The sequence below is a fragment of the Schistocerca nitens genome, chromosome 11 (genome assembly GCF_023898315.1).
Source record: "Schistocerca nitens isolate TAMUIC-IGC-003100 chromosome 11, iqSchNite1.1, whole genome shotgun sequence".
Lineage (NCBI taxonomy): Eukaryota > Metazoa > Arthropoda > Insecta > Orthoptera > Acrididae > Schistocerca > Schistocerca nitens.
Genome location: NC_064624.1, coordinates 124737002 through 124760475, shown reverse-complemented (window position 1 = coordinate 124760475; position 23474 = coordinate 124737002). Strand labels below are relative to the sequence as shown.

The 23474-nt window shown below is 44.6% G+C and overlaps 1 protein-coding gene across 1 annotated transcript in view; it reads left to right on the top strand.

Moving 5' to 3' along the window:
* The window catches only part of LOC126212700 (pleckstrin homology domain-containing family G member 5), an 870566-nt gene that overhangs the window by 760462 nt on the left and 86630 nt on the right, over nucleotides 1–23474 (top strand). The window contains exon 12 of the mRNA XM_049940115.1: nucleotides 11677–11826. Coding sequence (XP_049796072.1) covers nucleotides 11677–11826 — 150 coding nt within the window. The remainder of the gene's footprint in view (nucleotides 1–11676; nucleotides 11827–23474) is intronic.

Sequence of the window (23474 nt, the reverse complement as noted above, 5' to 3'; positions counted from 1 at the left end):
ACTACTGTAATTTCGAAAGTTTGTCCGCCTGAAAATGTACTGTTGTCCCAAGCATATTGCAACAAACGGTGTATTTCTATCGCTGCTCGTTTAGTTTTTATTGCCATTTCAAATATACCGGTCATTTTTGAAACACCCTGTATAAGCGCCAGTTAACCAAGACCGCTAAGGCACTGCTTCTTGGATACGGATAGGCGCGTCGGCCCCGGATCGAGTTCGAATCCGCTTGTCGGATTAAGGACGATGGCCAGTGTGCCGGCCAGCCTGTATGTGGTTTTTCGGCGGTTTTCCACATTCCACTATGTGAATACCGAGCTGGTCCCCATGTCCCGCTTCAGTTAATCGGTTCACAGACATCAGAACACATTCGCACTTTTCTATGGATTACACTAGTCGCAGACAGTTGGGGTACACTAATTACATCCCAGGGTATACTGGATGGCACACAAAAACACACACACACACACACACACACACACACATATATATATATATATATATATATATATATATATATATATATATATATATATATATATATATATACCGTTCATTACGAATTTGCAAATTCTGTAGATATACTGTTGGACACTAAATCGAATCACAACCAAGAAATATAACCACATATACCTGTTGAAAACGGCAGAAACTACCGAAGTAAGAAATACACATTAATGTTCTCAAAATACAGCCCACGTAACTGAAAAAATAAATTGTGTTACTGAAAGAGAGTCACCACCATCATACAAAATAGTGAACTACAAATACACTTACAGGCTCAGCTACTTTTCCAAAGTCTGCAGCTATTGATAATGGATCCCTTGATTTTCGGAAATAATATTTGCTTCACAAATAACCGTAGCTCATATGATACTCGCAAACTGCGAAATACATCTCATAAATAATTCCTCGCACATCGAGTCATATTCGGGACTAATTCAAACAAGCGTCACAATGAACAAACTGAGAATGTAAAATCGTTAGTATGCTGTCAGACAATGACAAAACTCATTCGTAAATAATATGAGCTGCAGTTTACTACGAATAAATCGTAACTGACCCACATTGTCCAAATATTCGGCAATGTCGTAAATACAGGTAGAATATTGTGAAGAGCATCGTGTACCCCCGATATAAAATATAGGTCAATAAGGCGCTGTACGTTAACTTAGGTATTCGCTTCCTTCAACACCTCAACGAAATTTGCACATTACATCTAATGGAGATCTCTTGCTGTACACGAGGTGAGTCTCTTAACACATATAGTTGACTCACCTCCGAAGATGTTCTCCGTAGTTGAGAACGAAACGTCAGGGAGAAGAAGTTCTACTGATCGACCACGGCAACTTAGCCCGTAAGTGTTTATTGATGAGGACATATAGTTGTGTTGGCTTTAACGAAAAAATTGTTGCATTTCAACCTGCTCTAGAACTCGGGCTACGCTACAGATCAGTCTTCCACCATAGAAATCTCTTCCACTGTCACATTCGTTGGCTTTGCCAACTCACAACCGAACTCTTGCATTCCAGCCTAACCTGGACCTCATTCTATGCTACAGATCACTGTTTCACCACAGAAATCGTATCTGCTGTCTGATTCTTTGGCTTTGCTACCTCACAACCAAACTGTTGCATTCCAGCCTAACCTAGAACTCGGGCTACGCTACAGGTCATTGTGTCATCTCAGGAAGCTTTTCCACATTCTTTGGTTTCGCCAATTCACAACCGAACTGTTGCTTTTCCAGTCTAACCTAGAACTGGGGCTATGCCACAAATCAATGTGTAACTACAGAAACCTTGTCAACTGTCACCTTCGTTGGCTTCACGAACTCACAAAGTGTTGCATTCCGACCTAACCTAGACCTCGGCCCGTTCTACGGATCAGTGTGACATCACAGAAATCTTATCCGATGTCAAATGGTTCAAATGGCTCTAACAAGGGAACCTCCCCATCGCAGCCCCCTCAGATTTAGTTATAAGTTGGCACAGTGGATAGGCCTTGAAAAACTGAACACAGATCAATCGAGAAAACAGGAAGAATGTGTGGAACTATGAAAAAACAAGCAAAATATACATGGGCAACATAGGCAACATCAAGGATAGTATGAGCTCAGGAGCGCCGTGGTCCCGTGGTTAGCGTGAGCAGCTGCGGAACGAGAGGCCCTTGGTTCAAGTCTTTCCTCGAGAGGAAAGTTTAATTTTTTTATTTCCAGACGATTATCAAAGTTCAGGCACTCACACATAATCAACTTCTCTCTCCAAAATCAAGGGCATGTTCAGATTTGCTTGGACATATGCAGGATTTGACGGGCTACACACGGAAAAATTTGAAAACGTTAAAAACATGTGTTTTGACAGAGCACAGAGAAAACTGTGTGACTGTGAAACTGTTGCATTCATTTGTTGCAGTTTATATGACACACTCTTACGTTTTCATCACTTTTTTGGGAGTGATTATCACATCCACAAGAAAACCTAAATCGGGCAAGGTAGAAGAATATTTTTACCCATTCGCCAAGTGTGCAAGTTAGGTGGGTCGACAACATATTCCTGTCATGTGACGCACATGCCGTCACCATTGTAGTATAGAATATATCAGACGTGTTTTCCTGTGGAGGAATCGGTTGACCTATGACCTTGTGATCAAATATCTTCGGTTCCCATTGGAGAGGCACGTCCTTTCGTCTACTAATCGCACGGTTTTGCGGTGCGGTCGCAAAACACAGACACTAAACTTATTACAGTGAACAGAGACGTCAATGAACGAACGGACAGATGATTTTGCAAAAATAAAGTAAGCAAACTTTTCGCTCGAGGGAAGAATTGAACCAAGGACCTCTAGTTCCGCAGCTACTCACGCTAACCACGTGACCACGACGCTCCTGTGCTCACAGAATCCTTGACGTTGCCTATCTTGTGCATGGACTACTCAGCTTGTATATTTTGCTTGTTTTTTCATAGTTCCACACAACTTCTTCCTGTTTTCTCGATTGATCGGTGTTCAGTTTCTCAAGGCCTATCCGCTGTGCCAAATTATAACTAAATCTGAGGGGGGTGCGATGGGGAGGTTCCCTTGTAAGTACTGTGGGAACCGGGAGGACGACGGTTCAATCCCGCGTCCGGCCATCCTGATTTAGGTTTTCCGTGATTTCCCTAAATCGCTCCAGGCAAATGCCGAAATGGTTCCTTTCAAAGGGCACGGCCGGCTTCCTTCCCTAATCCAATGAGACCAATGACCTCGCTGTCTGGTCTCCTTCCCCAAAACAACCAACCAACCAACTGTGGGAACAGCGGAAGTCATCAGTCCCCTAAACTTAGAACTGCTTAAACCTAACCAACCTAAGGACATCACACGCATCCATGCCCGAGGCAGGATTCGAACCTGCGACCGTAGCAGCCGCGTGGTTCCGGACTGAAGCGCCTAGAACCGCTCGGCCACAGCGGCCGGCTATCCGATGTCAGATTTGTTGACTTTGCTAACTCACAACCAAACTGTTGCATACCATCTAACCTAGACCTCAGGTTATGCTGCAGGTCAGATGTCACTATACACACCTTTTCCACTGTGTCTATGCTATGGATCAGCGTGTCTCCCCAGAATTCTTATCTGCTGCCAGTTTTGCTTGCTTCGCTTACTCCCAAACAAAGTGTTGCGTACCAACCTAACACAGGCCGCAGTTTATGTTACACATCAGTGTGTCAGCACAGACACCTTTCCCACTGTAAGATTCGTTGGCTTTGCCAACTCGTGTCCATATCGTCACATTCCATCCTAACCTAGACCTCTGGCTAAACCAACCCATTATAGTGACATTTTTAAGCTTCTCTATTGACTCACGAGCCAACCACTCTCCCGGAAATTCCGAACTTCTTCAATAATTCCAAAAAATATACCTCTGCTTTCACTCCACCTCCTCCTCGACATGTACTCAATTGTTATTTAAAAATTCGCTAACACCAACACCAACAATTGCCAACATCAGCACATAATGCAAGATCCACTACACAGCACGCCAGTGTTAGAAAAAACCTAGTGTAGAAATGAAAATTACGGTATTAGGGTACGCACCACAACTTATCAATACAGACTAATATCCCTAACTGGTTGATATCGAAGAAATCAAGTCTATGTATGAACTATAAAAAAAATCCCAATCATTCAAAACCAAAGATATAACAAAATTAATGAAATAAGACAAATTGCAAAAGTTAAAATAATCTAAAAAATGTACCTCCATTCCAAAGCAGCAACTAAACTCTCTTTCTTTGGCACCTCCATCCTCGCCACACCTTCCAAAAATACGTCAAACAAGCACTGGTTTTGTGGGACATCCTTCCTCCACACATGCTCATCTAAACGGCTCTGTAGTGCTGAAATTTTCCTTTTCTCTCGCCCAGTAATACTTTTTACTGCCCGCCTCCCATATCCCTTCAGCTGTATTTGTACATGCCCCTGTTTTTTTGTCACTAAGTTCAACGGAATAATTCACAGCCAAATACATGACCCCAATTTCGTCTAATCCCTTACAACTAGCCCACCCATCTGACATGATTGACCCATCTCTATTATAACTTTGTACCAAGTGAAACATTGTAAAAGTTCTCCTATCACCTTAAAAATTATGTTTGGAGAACAGTGATTTCCTAAAACAACTGCCCACCCCCCTCTATCACTTTCTTTCTTTTTTTTTTTTTTTTTTTTTTTTGCAATTGCGATTTTTGAATTTGTATAATAGCCACAGCCCACCAACAATTTTGCCCCTTCTCTTAACAAAAGCCGAACAAATTTCCCAGCAAAACGAATGCCAGTCTATAACAGATTTACGGTCTGTTTCTCTCTCATGAGGAACAAGGTTAGGTTAGGTTAGTGGTGTTTAACGTCCCGTCGACAACGAGGTCATTAGAGACGGAGCGCTAGCTCGGGTTAGGGAAGGATGGGGAAGGAAATCGGCCGTGCCCTTTGAAAGGAACCATCCCGGCATTTGCCTGAAACGATTTAGGGAAATCACGGAAAACCTAAATCAGGATGGCTGGAGACGGGATTGAACCGTCGTCCTCCCGAATGCGAGTCCAGTGTCTAACCACAGCGCCACCTCGCTCGGTCGAGGAACAAGCCAAATAGATCCTAAACATAACAAAAAATGAAAAAGTAAAAAAATACTGTTCATAGGAAGTCTTGATTTCACATACCACGTCCTTCTACGAACATACCTCCACACAAGATCTTTTGCACAGCGCCACATATACAAATTACCCGTGTGTTTCCTCAAACTTTGCCCAATGTCATCTACTTGCCACAAACACTACACTTACAATAGCGAGCATTTAAATTGTATTGTCTGGCAAAACTGATGACATTCGTTGGTACGCCCGATTCATAAGCTCATTTCACAATAATGAAGCGAACGTGAGGAATATGTTGTTCCCCGTTCCTACTACTCTCCACAGCTTCAAAATCAGGAGCAGAACTTGGCCCCACAATTGCCTCCATATTTCGCGATGGCAGTAATAGCTGAAAAGAGGTTACAAATCCAGCGCAAAGATTAACAAATTACTTTCTGTATAAACCAACGAGAAGGCGACGCAGAAATTCAATTCAAAATATGCACCAGAACGCGACGTCATAGCAGCCATTACGTCACATGTCAACGTCGACGGCTAGTTTCGAACAGTCCTCTAGAACCGGCTACGACATTTAGAACAGAGCGCTAAAAATACTGCCGAACGCCCATCGGTTGTCGGAGAATGAGTGACGTAGGTGCGTAGAGCAAGCCTAAACTCGACCACCATCGTTCGTGACTCCAATTATAATACAGAGTGAGTCAAAAAGGACTTTACAACTTTGGGATGATATACACTGAATAGCCAAAGAAACTGGTACAGCTGCCTAATATCGTGTAGGACCCCCGCAAGCATGCAGTAATGCCACAATCCGACGTGGCATCTGCTCGACTAATGTAGTGCTGGAGGGAACTGACACCATGAATCCTGCAGGGCTGTCCAAAAATCCGTAACAGTACGATGGGGTGGAGATCTCTTCTGAACAGCACGTTGCTAGGCATCCCAGATACGCTCAATAATGTTCGTGTCTGGGGAGTTTGGTCACCAGCGGAAGTGTTTATACTCAGGAGAGTGTTCCTGGAACCACTCTGTAGAAATTCTCGCATTGTCCTGCTGGAATTACCAGAGCCCGTCGGAATCCACAAGGAGATGAATGGATGCAGTTGATCAGACAGGGTGCTTACGTACGTGTCACCTGTCAGAGTCGTATCTAGACGTATCAGGGGCCCCATATCACTCCAACTACACACGCCCCACACCATTACAGAGCCTCCACCAGCTTCAACAGTCCCCTGCTGACATGCAGTGTCTACCGTTTCATGATGTTGTCTCCATACCCATACACGTCCATCCACTTGGTACAATTCGAAGCGAGACCCGTCCGACCAGGCAACATGTTTCCAGTCATTAACAGTCCAATGTCGGTGTTGAAGGGTCCAGGCGAGGCGTAAAGCTTTGTGTCGTGCAGTCATGAAGGGCACACGAGTGCACCTTCAGCTCCAAAAGACCATATCAGTGATTTTTCGTTGAATGGTTCGCACGCTGACACTTGTTGATGGCCCAGCATTGAAATCTACAGCAATTTGGGGAAGCTTTGGACTTACGTCGGGTTGAATGAATCTCTTCAGTCGTCGTTAGTTCTGTTCTTGCTGGGTCTTTCTCTGGCCGCAGCGATGTCGAAGATTTGATGTTTTACCGGATTCCTGATAGTCACAGTACGCTCGTGAAATGGTCATACGGGAAAATCCCCATTTCATCGCTACCTAGGAGATGCTGTGCCCCGTAGCTCGTGCGCCGACTTAAAACCACTCCCAAACTCACTTAACTCTTGATAACCTGCCAAAGTAGTAGCAGTAACCGATCTAACAGATGCTCCAGACGCTTCTTGTCTTATACAGGCGTTGCCGACCGCAGCACTGTATTCTGCATGTTTACATATCTGTATTTGAATACGCATGTCCATACCAGTTTCTTTGGCGCTTCACTGTATAAATTGACTGAGATAACTTAAGATCCGGTAGATGTGTCATTTTCTAGCAAACCACCTCAAGTTTCACATAAAAATCTCAAGCTCAATTTTGGTTCGATGTGACTACCGTTTGTGATGTGGCGGACATCCGACTGGTAATCACCGAGCGAGGTGGCGCAGTGGTTAGCACACTGGACTCGCATTCGGGAGGACGACGGTTCAATCCCGTCTCCAGCCATCCTGATTCAGGTTTTCCGTGATTTCCCTAAATCGTTTCAGGCAAATGCCGGGATGGTTCCTTTGAAAGGGCACGGCCGATTTCCTTCCCCATCCTTCCCTAACCCGAGCTTGCGCTCCGTCTCTAATGACCTTGTCGACGGGACGTTAAACAACACTAACCTAACCTAACCGACTAGTAATCAATTTCTTGCCACACTCGTTGCTGCAGATCTGGCCTAACTTGTGCGATGGCAGCGTAGATCCTTCTTTTTTTTTCAGATCGGCTGAATTGTTTGGCAAGGGAGGAACATACTGACGGTCTTTAATGAAACCCCCGAGAAAGAAATACAGTGGTGTCAAGTCTGGGGAGCAAGGTGGACACAGTCCACAGCAGTGGAAGTAGCCATTTTAACTGCACACTAGAGATGGGGAGCTCGCGAATGAGTCGTTCAAATGAACGCTTCACTCCAGTGAAGTGTGCACTAACCACTCAATTTCAATGAACTGCTACTTCAGACTCTTCACAGATAGCACACTCCACACTTTTTTCTAGTTCACTCACTCTCTACCCCTCTCCCGCTACATCGGCGCTACGTCACTCATCCTCCCTTCACTTCAGTCCTCCCTCTACTGCCTGTCGAGGAATCGCGCGGTGTTTGTGGGGAACGACAGGTTTACGAGGGGTTGGAGATGTGAGGGGCGAGGGGAATGCAGCGTCAGCTGCTTCCTGCAGTGCTGACAACATTACCCGTGACTATTTGTGCGGTGAAACATCGCGTCTACGGGTAGCCTACCGTTGGCAGCACTTGCAGACAAATGAATATTAAAGATACAAACGAAGAGGCTGGCTGTGTGAGCACGCACAGCCAACATGAAAATAAGAGCTTTGTTAATAACACTGAAAGAGGGATTTTACGTGAAATCGTACCAGTGACTACAGGTGACAGTTTACGTTTTGAATCTGGAGGGTTATTATTCTCAACAAAAATAAAATCCACAGGAAAACTTCTGAATCATTACTTAACGTAGATATATAGACTTTGTGACAGTGATAAACATACTCATTCTATTTTGGATTAAGTTTTAAAAGGAACGTAAAATTGGACTGCAATTCGTTGGTAGGCCTAGTTTTCAGTCCATGAATACAACAAATAATGTTTAATTTGGCACATAACGACTTTTTTGGGCGCTTCATGAGAAAATGTCGAGCAAGATTAAATGTAATACCTTCTTTATATGTGACAGGCTTCTCTGTTTATCTTTCCTTTGTCCCCTCCGACCATGCTCTATTTAAGTTAACTCAGACGCTGTAAGGGCGTAAAACGTTGCGTGCGCGTTACTGCATAGTTCGGCCATCTGTTGGTAAAATTATGAAGTATTACGAAGCTTTATTGTACGAGCGATGCGAAGCGAGCGCAGCCGCGGCTGAGCGCCGAACTGGGCAACTTCGCCAGGCTTCCGTACTTCATGAATGAACTACTTCGTTTGAACGCTTCACGGCAAAGAGTGAAATGAATGAAGTAGTTCACGGGAATTAACGATTTCGACCCATCTCTACTGCACTCTACGCTGGCGCTCCTGGTGGCGGAATGGGGTAATAGTGCACTACGTGAATCAAACTTGAGGTTTTTAGCTACAAAATGAAACATCTACCGATTCCGTAAGTTCTCTCAATAAATTTCTATACCGGGTGTTCCCGTAAGAGCGGGCAAAAATTTAACGATTTCAACGGACGCTGCATTGAACAATTTGAGGTAGGGAACCTGGGATCGGAGAGGCCAGTTTAAGGTGGTAATAGGAATAAAATCACATTACTGTGTACTTTTTTATTTACATTAGTTAACTATAAATGCCATAATTGACATAATGAATGTACCATTTGTGCCGTAACTTGCAAAATACGTTGAAACTGATGGCAATCAACCTCAAAGCAAGCATGATGTCGGTGAACAAGATTCTGACGCACTCTGACAAATGTCCCTGGTGTACATCGAATCACATCACAGGTAGCTACATTTCTGACAGATAATTGCGTTTCCAAATCCAGTTGGTCTCGTACACAAGTGACTTTATAGATCCCCATAGGAGATAATCAAGGGGATTCAGGTCATGTGACCAAGCAGGCCTTGGAATAGGACCTCCTCTTCCGATCCAGCGACCAGGAAATACTGTACCAGTGCTGCTCCATCGTATTGTGCTATACATCTCTAATTACCGTTGAGTAATGAATGCATATATCGCTGATTCATAGCACGTTCTGTCATGGGAAAATGTAAATACAATACAACAGAGCCACCTTGTGGATAAGTAAAGTAAACAAAACCTGCATCATGAATTCCTAGCAACTCCTTGTTTCCTTGCAGGAAATAAAGAATGTACATGTGAATAAACAGCACAGTATGTGTAAACTTGTATGGATGTTAGTTGTAAATAATCTGGAAAGCAATAATGCTAGGCAAAGCACTAGACAACTTTCTTCCATATGTCTGTAAGCTGTCTTTTCGGACCCCAAATTCCCTGTCTCAAATTGTTCAATGGAGCATTCTCTATGTCCTGTTACATTTTTGCATACTCTTATGGAAATACTCTGTACAATTCCAAAGTTGTAACGTCCTTTTTGACTCACCCTGTAGAACTCACGAAGTTCATAGTCGCTTATTCTGAAATGCAGACCTTATTCCTGTAACCTTTTATCAACTTTTCATGCTTTCATGAGTGTTTGTACATCAAATCGTTCATTAATACACTACAGGCCATTAAAATTGCTACACCACGAATATGACGTGCTACAGACGCGAAATTCAACCGACAGGAAGAAGATGCTGTGATATGCAAAATATTAGCTTTTCAGAGCATTCACGCAAGGTTGGCGCCGGTGGTGACACCTACAACGTGCTGACATGAAGAAAGTTTACAACCGATTTCTCATACACAAACAGAAGTTGACCGGCGTTGCCTGGTGAAACGTTGTTGTGATGCCTCGTGTAAGGAAGGGGAAATGCATACCATCACGTTTCCGACTTTGATAAAGGTCGGATTGTAGCCTATCGCGATTGCGGTTTATCGTATCCCGACATTGCTGCTCGCGTTGGTCGAGATCCAACGACTGTTAGCAGAATATGGAATCGGTGGGTTCAGGAGGGTAACACGGAACGCTGTGCTGGATCCCAACTGCCTCGTATCACTAGCAGCCGAGATGACAGGCATCTTATCCGCACGGCTGTAACGGATCGTGCAGCCACGTCTCAATCCCTGAGTCAACAGATAGGGACGTTCGCAAGACAACAACCATCTGCTCGAACAGTTCGAAGACGTTTGCAGCAGCATGCGATGGTGTACTCGACGACGAACCTGGGTGCACGAATGGAAAAACGACATTTTTTCGGATCAAACTAGGTTCTGTTTACAGCATCACGATGGTCGCATCCGTGTTTGGCGACATCGCGGTGAACGCATATTGGAAGCGTGTATTCGTCATCGCCATCTTGTTCGCATTGACGGCACTTTGAACAGAGGACGTTACATTTCAGATGTGTTACGACCCGTGGCTCTACCCTTCATTCGATCCCTGCGAAACAATACATTTCAGCAGGATAATGCACGACCACATGTTGCAGGTCTTGTACGGACCTTTCTGGATACAGAAAATGTTCGACTGCTGCCGTGGCCAGTACATTCTCCAGATCTCTCACCAATTGAAAACATCTGGTCAATGGTGGCCGAGCAACTGGCTCGTCACAATACACCAGTCACTACTCTTGATGAACTGTGGTATCGTGTTGAAGCCGCATGGGCAGCTGTACCTGTACACGCCATCCAAGCTCTGTTTGACTCAATGCCCAGGCATATCAAGGCTGCTATTACGGCCAGAGGTGGTTGTTCTGGGTTCTGATTTCTCAAGATCTAGGCATCCAAATTGCGTGAAAATGTAATCACATGTCAGTTCTAGTATATATATTTGTTCAATGAATACCCGTTTATCATCTGCATTTCTTCTTGGTGTAGCAATTTTAATGGCCAGTAGTGTATTTACTGCGTTTCATGTTGTGCCATTAAGTTAATGGTGGTGGCATATGTGTGTGTTGTCCAATGACATTTTACAGGCATAGAACTGAGAGTAAGAAAATCGAAGTTGGAGTGGGTTGTGTGTGTGTGTGTGCCTGTAGGTGGTTTTCAGTGGGATACAAAAATTAGAAACGAAACGAATGGAAGGAGAGTTGGAGAAGTTTGGAGAGAACTGTTTAATGTGGTGTGTGTTTTATAGTGTTGTGATGCATTTGTGTGTGTGTGTGTGTGTGTGTGTGTGTGTGTGTGTGTGTGTGGTTGTAAGTGGTGTTCAGTGGGATAGAAGAATTGGATAAATGAAAGTAACAAGAGGAGAGTTGGAGGAGGATTGGAAAGGATTGTTAATGTGGTGTATTTTTGTAGGAGGCGGTCAAGGACGAAGAGCTGGAGCGGCTGGTGCGCGTGCACTCCCAGCTGGACCTGACGGGCCCCATGCCTGGTTGCCACGTCTCACAACCCAGGCAGCTGCTTCTCGAGTCCGACCTCAAACTGCGCGAGGGCGCTGCCTCCAAGGTGGGTACCTCACGCACTGATATAGTGCTAGGGGTTGTCAGTGGTGTGTGACCATGTACTCATCCAACGACGCTACGGTCTGTTCAAATGGTTCAAATGGCTCTGAGCGCTATGGGACTTAACTTCTGAGGTCATCAGTCCCCTAGAACTTAGAACTACGTAAACCTAACTAACCTAAGGACATTGCACACATCCATGCCCGAGGGAGGATTCGAACCTGCGACCGTAGCGGTCACGTAGTTCCAGACTGTAGTGCCTAGAACCGCACGGCCACTCTGGCCGGCGCTACGGTCTGTCACTGCTGTAGGGGACACAACCTACCACCACTTGGCGACCCACAAAGTGGCTACTGTGGTTAAGCCCTCATCTAATTTGATGTCGAATTTTACTCGTGGCACATGGCTGGGGAATGAGGTAGATGAAGGACGGGCATAATGGCCAGTGCATGCGTTATGGCCATTTGCATTTATGAATCCATACAGTACTCATACAGAAATTGCACAAATGAGTCATTGAAACTCTCTGAGCTACACATAGTCACTTGAATGAGCCAGGATACCATGTTGTCTCGCAGTCACGTACGGTATCGTTTTGAGACCCTATGCTCTAAGGTAAGTTCTCACTTCATGCAAGTATTACAAATTTCCATAATATGTTAGATTTTGCAAACACGTGGTCTAGGGGTAGCGTCTTTGATTCATAATCAAAACCGTCTTCGGTCGCGGGTTCGATCCCCGTCACTGCCTAAATTTTGGTACATAATCAGCATTGGCGGCCGAAGACTTCCGTCGTAAGAAGTCAGCCTCATTCTGCCAACGGCCTCGTCAAAGAGGGCAGAGGAGCGGATAGTTCAGGGCACACTCTTGTCCTAGGGCCCGCATCTCGTGGTCGTGCGGTAGCGTTCTCGCTTCCCACGCCCGGGTTCCCGGGTTCGATTCCCGGCGGGGTCAGGGATTTTCTCTGCCTCGTGATGGCTGGGTGTTGTGTGCTGTCCTTAGGTTAGTTAGGTTTAAGTAGTTCTAAGTTCTAGGGGACTTATGACCACAGCAGTTGAGTCCCATAGTGCTCAGAGCCATTTGAACCATTTGAATCTTGTCCTAGGGGTGGGAAATTGACCCTAAAGGCGGAAGAATCAGCAATGATCAACGACATGAGAATGCAGAAGGCAATGGAAACCACTGCATTAAAGACACGTAACGTGTATCCACAGGAATAAGTGTCATGATGACCTCTCCATTGGCAAAAGATTCCAGAATAGTCCCCCATTCGGATCTCCGGGAGGGGACTGCCAAGGGGGAGGTTACCATGAGAAAAAGATTGAATAATCAACGAAAGGATAACGTTCTACGAGTCGGGGCGTGGAATGTCAGAAGCTTGAACGTGGTAGGAAACTAGAAAATCTGAAAAGGGAAGGATATAGTAGGGGTCAGTGAAGTGAAGTGGAAGGAAGACAAGGATTTCTGGTCAGATGAGTATCGGGTAATATCAACAGCAGCAGAAAATGGTATAACAGGTTCGTTATGAATAGGAAGGTGGGGCAGAGGGTGTGTTACTGGTAACAGTTCAGTGACCGGGTTGTTCTAATCAGAATCGACAGCAGACCAACACCGACAACGATAGTTCAGGTATACATGCCGACGTCGCAAGCTAAAGATGAACAGATAGAGAAAGTGTATGAGGATATTGAAAGGGTAATGCAGTATGTAAAGGGGGACGAAAATCTAATAGTCATGGGCGACTGGAATGTAGTTGTAGGGGAAGGAGTAGAAGAAAAGGTTACAGGAGAATATGGGCTTGGGACAAGGAATGAAAGAGAAGAAAGACTAATTGAGTTCTGTAACAGGTTTCAGCTAGTAATAGCGAATACCCTGTTCAAGAATCACAAGAGGAGGAGGTATACTTGGAAAAGGCCGGGAGATACGGGAAGATTTCAATTAGATTACATGATGGTCAGACAGAGTTTCCGAAATCAGATACTGGACTGTAAGGCGTACCCAGCAGCAGATATAGACTCAGATCACAATATAGTAGTGATGAAGAGTAGGCTAAAGTTCAAGATATTAGTCAGGAAGAATCAATAGGCAAAGAAGTGGGATACGGAAGTACTAAGGAATGACGAGATACGTTTGAAGTTCTCTAACGCTATAGATACAGCAATAAGGAATAGCGCAGTAGGCAGTACAGTTGAAGAGGAATGGACATCTCTAAAAAGGGCCATCACAGAAGTTGGGAAGGAAAACATAGGTACAAAGAAGGTAGCTGCGAAGAAACCATGGGTAACAGAAGAAATACTTCAGTGGATTGATGAAAGGAGGAAGTACAAACATGTTCTGGGAAAATCAGGAATAGAGAAACACAAGTCGCTGAGGAATGAAATAAATAGGAAGTGCAGGGAAGCTAAGACGAAATGGCTGTGGGAAAAATGTGAAGACATCGAAAAAGATATGATTGTCAGAAGGACAGACTCAGCATACAGGAAAGTCAAAACAACCTTTGGTGACATTAAAAGCAACGGTGGTAACATTAAGAGTGCAACGGGAATTCCACTGTTAAATGCAGAGGAGAGAGCAGATAGGTGGAAAGAATACATTGAAAGCCTCTATGAGGGTGAAGATTTGTCTGATGTGATAGAAGAAGAAACAGGAGTCGATTTAGAAGAGATAGGGGATCCAGTATTAGAATCGGAATTTAAAAGAGCTTTGGAGGACTTACGGTCAAATAAGGCAGAAGGGATAGATAACATTCCATCAGAATTTCTAAAATCATTGGGGGAAGTGGCAACAAAACGACTATTCACGTTGGTGTGTAGAATATATGAGTCTGGCGATATACCATCTGACTTTCGGAAAAGCATCATCCACACAATTCTTAAGACGGCAAGAGCTGACAAGTGCGAGAATTATCGCACAATCAGCTTAACAGCTCATGCATCGAAGCTGCTTACAAGAATAATATACAGAAGAATGGAAAAGAAAATTGAGAATGCGCTAGGTGACGATCAGTTTGGCTTTAGGAAAAGTAAAGGGACGAGAGAGGCAATTCTGACGTTACGGCTAATAATGGAAGCGAGGCTAAAGAAAAATCAAGACACTTTCATAGGATTTGTCGACCTGGAAAAAGCTTTCGACGATATAAAATGGTGCAAGCTGTCTGGAGTGGAATTAAAATACAAGGTAAAAGGATTTCTATGATACGATTCGCTGATGACATTGCTATCCTGAGTGAAAGTGAAGAAGAATTAAATGATCTGCTGAACGGAATGAACAGTCTAATGAGTACACAGTATGGTTTGAGAGTAAATCGGAGGAAGACGAAGGTAATGAGAAGTATTAGAAATGAGAACAGCGAGAATCTTAACATCAGGATTGATGGTCACGAAGTCAATGAAGTTAAGGAATTCTGCGACCTAGGCTGTAAAATAACCAATGACGGACGGAGCAAGGAGGACATCAAAAGCAGACTCGCTATGGCAAAAAAGGCATTTCTGGCCAAGAGAAGTCTACTAATATCAAATACCGGCCTTAATTTGAGGAAGAAATTTCTGAGGATGTACGTCTGGAGTACAGCATTGTATGGTAGTGAAACATGGACTGAGGGAAAACCGGAACAGAAGAGAATCGAAGCATTTGAGATGTGGTGCTATAGACGAATGTTGAAAAGTAGGTGGACTCATAAGGTAAGGAATAAGGAGGTTCTACGCAGAATCGGAGAGGAAAGGAATATGTGGAAAACACTGATAAGGAGAAGGGACAGGATGATAGGACATCTGCTAAGACATGAGGGACTGACTTCCATGGTACTAGAGGGAGCTGTAGAGGGCAAAAACTGTAGAGGAAGACAAAGATTGGAATACGTCAAGCAAATAATTGAGGACGTAGGTTGCAAGTGCTACTCTGAGATGAAGAGGTTAGCACAGGAAAGGAATTCGTGGCGGGCCGCATCTAACCAGTCAGTAGACTGATGACCAAAAAAAAAAAAAAAAAAAAAAAAAAAAAAAAAAAAAAAAAAATGTGTTGAAAGAGTACTTACTTAGTTACAAATTCCCATGTCGACGATTGGTTCTTCGGAGGCTGTCCCAAACTAGAAACAGCTTTTACGGAATGACATCTAGGCGAGCACAATGGCCAGCCATTGGAGCATACATTGGCGTGACGAAAGTAATGGGATACTTCCTAACAACGTATTGGACCTGTTCTTGCTTGGCATAGTGCGGCAATTCGACGTGGCGTGGACTCCAGAAGTCTTGCCAAGTCCCCTGCACAATATTGAGCCACACTGCCTCTAGCTGGCCTCTGTGGCCGAGCGGTTCTAGGCGCTTCAGTCCGGAATTGCGCTGCTGCTACGGTGGCAGGATGGAATACTGCCTCGGGCATGGATGTGTGTGATGTCCTTAGGTTAGTAAGCTTTAAGTCTAGGGGACTGATGACCTCAGTTGTCCCATAGTGCTTTGAACCATTTGAACCATATAGGTTCGCCTATAATGACGAAAATGTGGCCCGTGCAGGATATTGTGTGTGATTTCTCGATTATGTCCCACAGAAGTTCACTGAGATTCATTGTGGGCGATCTGGGTGGCCAAACCATTTACCCTAACTGTCCACAATGCTCTTCAAACCAATTGCAAACCGTGATGGCGCTTTGTCATCTATAAAAATTTCACCATTGTTTGGGTACGTGAAGTTGGAAATTGGAAATTTGTGGTAAGTTCATATGGGACCAAACTGCTGAGGTCATCAGTCCATAGGCTCGCACACTACTTAAGGGGCTCCGGAAAGGCTCAAAATCATTAAAAGTTCAATTTTTACTTTTTTGCGTTTTCTGAATCTGCAGACTATTACCTTTTAATAGATATATAATTTATTCAATTCCGAAGACTACAACTATTTTTAAATTTTTTTTGAAATGTGTTCTACATGGGCGTGACCCACTGTGGCGCTGTTAAACTGCTGTCAAATGGTGTTATTATTAACGTCCGTGTTCATCAGGTACATTTTAGTGATGTGACATAAAGTATGTGTTGTGGCTAACCTGTGATGGTTCAATATATATCGCTGGTGTGATTGTCGATTGTTTCATGTTTATTTACTCTGTCGTTATCTCGAAAATATTCGTAATTAATTCTGTTTCTTGAGTCTCTGTTTTGTTGAAGTATAATAATGAGTAAAAGTAATTAGAAATCCTCTGAAGGCTTTTAAGAAAAGGAGAAATGTTGGAAAGCCAAAGGTATTTAGAAATATGGGAATGAAGATAGGTTCTAACACGGTACGAGCGATGCTTGCTTTAGACAAGGAACGCCTTCGGGCTGCAGACAGGGCTGTAAAGAGTCTAGAAATACAAGCAAGAGTAAACAGGAGGAGGGACAAGAGGAAGCTGGAGGAGGAGTTTGCAGAGGATGAAGATAATCCATCCTATGGACCTGGAATGCACTAAAAAGTTAATCCAATCTTTTTCGCTCGATTCCCAAAACTTTTATTTTCTCATACTAATTACATGTTTTCTAAGGATCTTCCAAACATATTTGTTTCAATCTTTCAGTAAATGTTACACAGTACCTTCTGCATAATTTAACACAGCCTTTTTCCAAAAAACTGTATATTTTTCAATATATAAATAAAAAATTGCAAAAAAATGTTGTGAATTTTCATTACAATTGAAAAAAAATCATCTTTAATAACTGAACTAAAATTTTGTAAAACCCCTGTGTTAAGTTGTAGCCCATATTCCAATAAATAATCTGTAAAAAGTTCAACTTCCTACCTCAAATACTTTGTGAGGAAAGATGTAATTTATAAGCGTTATTTTAACATTGCAAGTATAGGGCGTTCCGGAGCCCCTTAACCTAAGTTAAACTAACTTATGCTAAGGACAACACACACACCCACGCCTGAGGGAGGACTCAAACCTTCGACGGGGGCGGACCTGCGCAAACCGTGGCAAGCTGCGTGAACCGTGGCAAGGCGCCCTAAGACCGCACGGCTATCCCGTGTGGCCGTGAAGTTTGCTGCGCATGGTCTCCAAGTAGGTGAATGTAACCATTTCCAGTCAATTATGGGTTCAGTTGGACCAGAGGAGCCAGTCCATTCCATGTAGACACAGCCCACACCGTTATGGAACTACCACCAAGTTGTACAGTGCCTTGTTGACGACTTGGGTCCATGGCTTGGTGGGGCGTCCACCACACTCGAACCCTATAATCACCTCTTACCAATTGAAATCGGAACTTATCTAACGAGGCCACGGTTTTCCAGTCGTCTAGGGTCCAATTGTTAAGATCACAACCCAGGTGTAGTTTTGCTGTTCGCAAAGGCACTCGTGTTAGTCTTCTGCCGCCATAGCCGATTAATGATAACGTTCGCTGCACTGTGCTGGATGGACGAAAATTAGTCAGTGCACATCAGTCACCGTATCCTGCGTGGACTCTAACGAAGGGTTCTTAATATGCATTAGGTGTGATTACACCATGAAGTATGGTGCGTGCTGGGGACATCTGTGGCACAGCAGCTGCAGACGGTAGTGGATCTGAGACGGCGCCTGGTCAGACATCAGTGTTTTCTAGTTTTTATGCCGTTCTGCAGTTGGTCATGCCGTGCGTGCTGGCGACAGATGTGGCTCAGAAGCTGCAGACAGTAAGGACCTGCGATAGAGTCATGCAGCACCCTGGTGTTTTCTGATTTTACTCTGCAGACAGTATGTAGTAGCAATATATGGACATTGGGGTTTGCAAATCAGCCAGGATATGGCATGGCTCTGTTAAAGACACTTCACCTTTCCATTTACCATGTATGTTGCGGGACAGGCCTTGCATTGGGCCACTGGTAGAGGGAAAACAAATGCTTGTTGTTTCTTGTTGTGGTCTTCAGTCCTGAGACTGGTTTGATGCAGCTCTCCATGCTACTCTATCCTGTGCAAGCTTCTTCATCTCCCAGTACCCACTGCAACCTACATCCTTCTGAATCTGATTAGTGTATTCATCTCTTGGTCTCCCTCTACGATTTTTACCCTCCATGCTGCCCTCCAATACTAAATTGGTGATCCCTTGATGCCTCAGAATATGTCCTACCAACCGATCCCTTCTTCTAGTCAAGTTGTGCCACAAGCTCCTCCCCAATTCTATTAAATACCTCCTCATTAGTTATGTGATCTACCCATCTAATCTTCAGCATGCTTTTGTAGCACCACATTTCGAAAGCTTCTATTCTCTTCTTGTCTAAACTAGTTATCGTCCATGTTTCACTTCCATACATGGCTACACTCCATACAAATACTTTCAGAAACGACTTCCTGACAAATCTATACTCGATGTTAACAAATTTCTCTTCTTCAGAAACGCTTTCCTTCCCATTGCCAGTCTACATTTTATATCATCTCTACTTCGACCATCATCAATTATTTTGCTCCCTAAATAGCAAAACTCCTTTACTACTTTAAGTGTCTCATTTCCTAATCTAATTCCCTCAGCATCACCCGACTTAATTCGACTACATTCCATTATCCTCGTTTTGCTTTTGTTGATCTTATACCCTCCTTTCGAGACACTGTCCATTCCGTTCAACTGCTCTTCCAAGTCCTTTGCTGTCTCTGACACAATTACAATGTCATCGGCGAACCTCAAAGTTTTTATGTCTTCTCCGTGGATTTTAATGCCTACTACGAACTTTTCTTTTGTTTCCTTTACTGCTTGCTCAATATACAGATTGAATAGCATCGGTGAGAGGCTATCGTCCATGTTTCACTTCCATACATGGCCACACCCCATAGAAATACTTTCAGAAACGACATCCTGACACTTAAATCAATACTCGATGTTAAAAAATTTCTCTTCTTCACAAACGCCTTCTTTGCCATTGCCAGTCTATATTTTATATCCTCTCTACTTCGACCTTTCGCTCCCTGTATTTTACCCCTGCCACCTTCAGAATTTGAGAGTATTCCAGTCAACATTGTCAAAAGCTTTCTCTAAGTCTACAAATGCTAGAAACGTAGGTTTGCCTTTCCTTAATCTTTCTTCTAAGATAAGTCGTAGGCTCAGTATTGCCTCACGTGTTCCAACATTTCTACGGAGTCCACACTGATCGTCCCCGAGGTCGGCTTCTACCAGTTTTTCCATTCGTCTGTAAAGAATTCGTGTTAGTCTTTTGCAGCTGTGACGTATTAATCTGACAGTTCGATAATTTTCACATCTGTCAACACCTGCTTTCTTTGGGATTCGAATTATTATATTCTTCTTGAAGTCTGAGGGTATTTCGCCTGTTTCATACATCTTGCTCACCAGATGGTAGTTTTGTCAGGACTGGGTCTCCCAAGACCGTCAGTAGTTCTAATGGAATGTTGTCTTCTCCCAGGGCCTTGTTTCGACTTAGGTCTTTCACTGCTCTGTCAAACTTTTCACGCAGTATCATATCTCCCATTTCATCTTCATCTACATCTTCTTCCATTTCCATAATATTGTCCTCAAGAACACCGCCCCTGTATATGCTTAGAAGTTATAAAATCTTATCACGTCACTAGCTGTGCTTTTGATAGCTGTCTTTGCCATCGTCATCAGGAATTAAAATCACTAACTGCCAGGTAATGAATTTAGAGAGATCCGCTTCAGCTGTACTATTTATTTATTCAAATCATCACCTGTTTTGGGATCTTAATATCACATCTTCAGCTGTATGAAATGATTGATTTCGTAACACATAACATGCAGTTGGGCCAGTCAGTGGAAGAGCTGCAGTCACTGCATGTTGGCTGAAGCTGTCCACTGCCAGGCAGCCACACAGTAGGAACACCAACAACCACTGGCCTGGCCCAGTGTTCTGTTCACACAGATGTGATAGCCGCTTCTGGAACCTTCAGGACATGGCGAAAGAGACACATGCATGGAAAGCAAGATGGCAGCTCACAGTAGCTCCATCCCACCGCAGGACAACCGTATCAGGTGGCATGCGGAGCCAACACCAAACTTGAAACTGATGCTTTCGCCCCCTAAAAGGATTAAGCCTCCATCTTTGCTTCCGCTCGATATCCAAAGCCTACTCCCATGCCCTGCGAAGTGTGTCTCGGTTTACTCTAATTTCACCTACTTCTTCTACAACATTAGACAAATATTACGATTTTGGAGCCAAAACTCTCCTTTTTTCAAATTAGACTTCATCCCTACTTTCTAGGCAGTGTTCAGCCACGGCCAGCTTCTCAAATTCCAGTTGTTTAATATGTCATGAGTGGTCTGCACATTGCTCGCCAGAGTGTGGATAGTTTGTCCTATGTGGATGCTACCACATTCGCAGGGGACACCATACACTCTAGGAACTCGAAGTTGTCTTTAACTGGGTGTGACATATCTCGTATCTTGGAGGTGAGCTTGAACACTGGTCTCAGTCCATGCCACTTCAGCTCTCATCCTATCTTGCTAATAATTACTCTACAGTATGCAAGAAACAAAGCCGGCTTAGCCTCTTCCACAGATTCACAAGACGTCTTTCGTCGGCGGCGCCAGAAAAGTTGTGCATTTTCTCCCTTTGTGTAACCATTTTCCCTAAACATGAACTTCAAGTGCGGAAACTCAGACTGTGGATGGTTGTCCTCAGAAAAAATCTTGGTCCTGTCTATTAAAGTGTTCAGGACTGCGTTCTTGTGTACAGAGTGATTAAAATTATTGGCGTTCAAGTACCATTTAGTGTGCATAGATTTCCTGTACGCTAAATCACCTCCTGTCTTTTTCTCAAATAAAATGTCCAAGAACAGAAGCTTGCCTCTTCATTTCGAAAGTAAATTTAATGTAGAGATGAGCACAATTAATGTGATCGATGAACTGCTGTAGTGCATTTTCACCATGAGGCCATATCAGGAACATCCTTAGAGAGTTCAGGGCTTGCTTCTCAAAGGACCCCATGAAGAAGTTTGCAATAGATAGAGCAGTGGGCACCTCACAACAGTACCATCCATTATACACTCCTGGAAATGGAAAAAAGAACACATTGACACCGGTGTGTCAGACCCACCATACTTGCTCCGGACACTGCGAGAGGGCTGTACAAGCAATGATCACACGCACGGCACAGCGGACACACCAGGAACCGCGGTGTTGGCCGTCGAATGGCGCTAGCTGCGCAGCATTTGTGCACCGCCGCCGTCAGTGTCAGCCAGTTTGCCGTGGCATACGGAGCTCCATCGCAGTCTTTAACACTGGTAGCATGCCGCGATAGCGTGGACGTGAACCGTATGTGCAGTTGACGGACTTTGAGCGAGGGCGTATAGTGGGCATGCGGGAGGCCGGGTGGACGTACCGCCGAATTGCTCAACACGTGGGGCGTGAGGTCTCCACAGTACATCGATGTTGTCGCCAGTGGTCGGCGGAAGGTGCACGTGCCCGTCGACCTGGGACCGGACCGCAGCGACGCACGGATGCACGCCGAGACCGTAGGATCCTACGCAGTGCCGTAGGGGACCGCACCGCCACTTCCCAGCAAATTAGGGACACTGTTGCTCCTGGGGTATCGGCGAGGACCATTCGCAACCGTCTCCATGAAGCTGGGCTACGGTCCCGGACACCGTTAGGCCGTCTTCCGCTCACGCCCCAACATCGTGCAGCCCGCCTCCAGTGGTGTCGCGACAGGCGTGAATGGAGGGACGAATGGAGACGTGTCGTCTTCAGGGATGAGAGTCGCTTCTGCCTTGGTGCCAATGATGGTCGTATGCGTGTTTGGCGCCGTGCAGGTGAGCGCCACAATCAGGACTGCATACGACCGAGGCACACAGGGCCAACACCCGGCATCATGGTGTGGGGAGCGATCTCCTACACTGGCCGTACACCACTGGTGATCGTCGAGGGGACACTGAATAGTGCACGGTACATCCAAACCGTCATCGAACCCATCGTTCTACCATTCCTAGACCGGCAAGGGAACTTGCTGTTCCAACAGGACAATGCACGTCCGCATGTATCCCGTGCCACCCAACGTGCTCTAGAAGGTGTAAGTCAACTACCCTGGCCAGCAAGATCTCCGGATCTGTCCCCCATTGAGCATGTTTGGGACTGGATGAAGCGTCGTCTCACGCGGTCTGCACGTCCAGCACGAACGCTGGTCCAACTGAGGCGCCAGGTGGAAATGGCATGGCAAGCCGTTCCGCAGGACTACATCCAGCATCTCTACGATCGTCTCCATGGGAGAATAGCAGCCTGCATTGCTGCGAAAGGTGGATATACACTGTACTAGTGCCGACATTGTGCATGCTCTGTTGCCTGTGTCTATGTGCCTGTGGTTCTGTCAGTGTGATCATGTGATGTATCTGACCTCAGGAATGTGTCAATAAAGTTTCCCCTTCCTGGGACAATGAATTCACGGTGTTCTTATTTCAATTTCCAGGAGTGTATAATACAGTGGCGCCAATACAAGACACCCAGGATCTTCCCACACAAAGGTTCTCACTAGGAATCATGAAGCTGTTCCACCATGTCTTAATGACAGCTTACTTCCTGTACTGTGGTGGGATGGAATTGCCATGAGGTGCCCAACTTGCCTTCTGCTCACACGTCACTTCAGCCCTCTGTGGAAAGTTCCAGATGCTGCTGTTCCATCTATATAAGCTGAACACTGTGTCAGTGATTTTGAACTCCTGATGGTGAAGATGGTGGAACTAGCATCAAAAACTCAAATGTT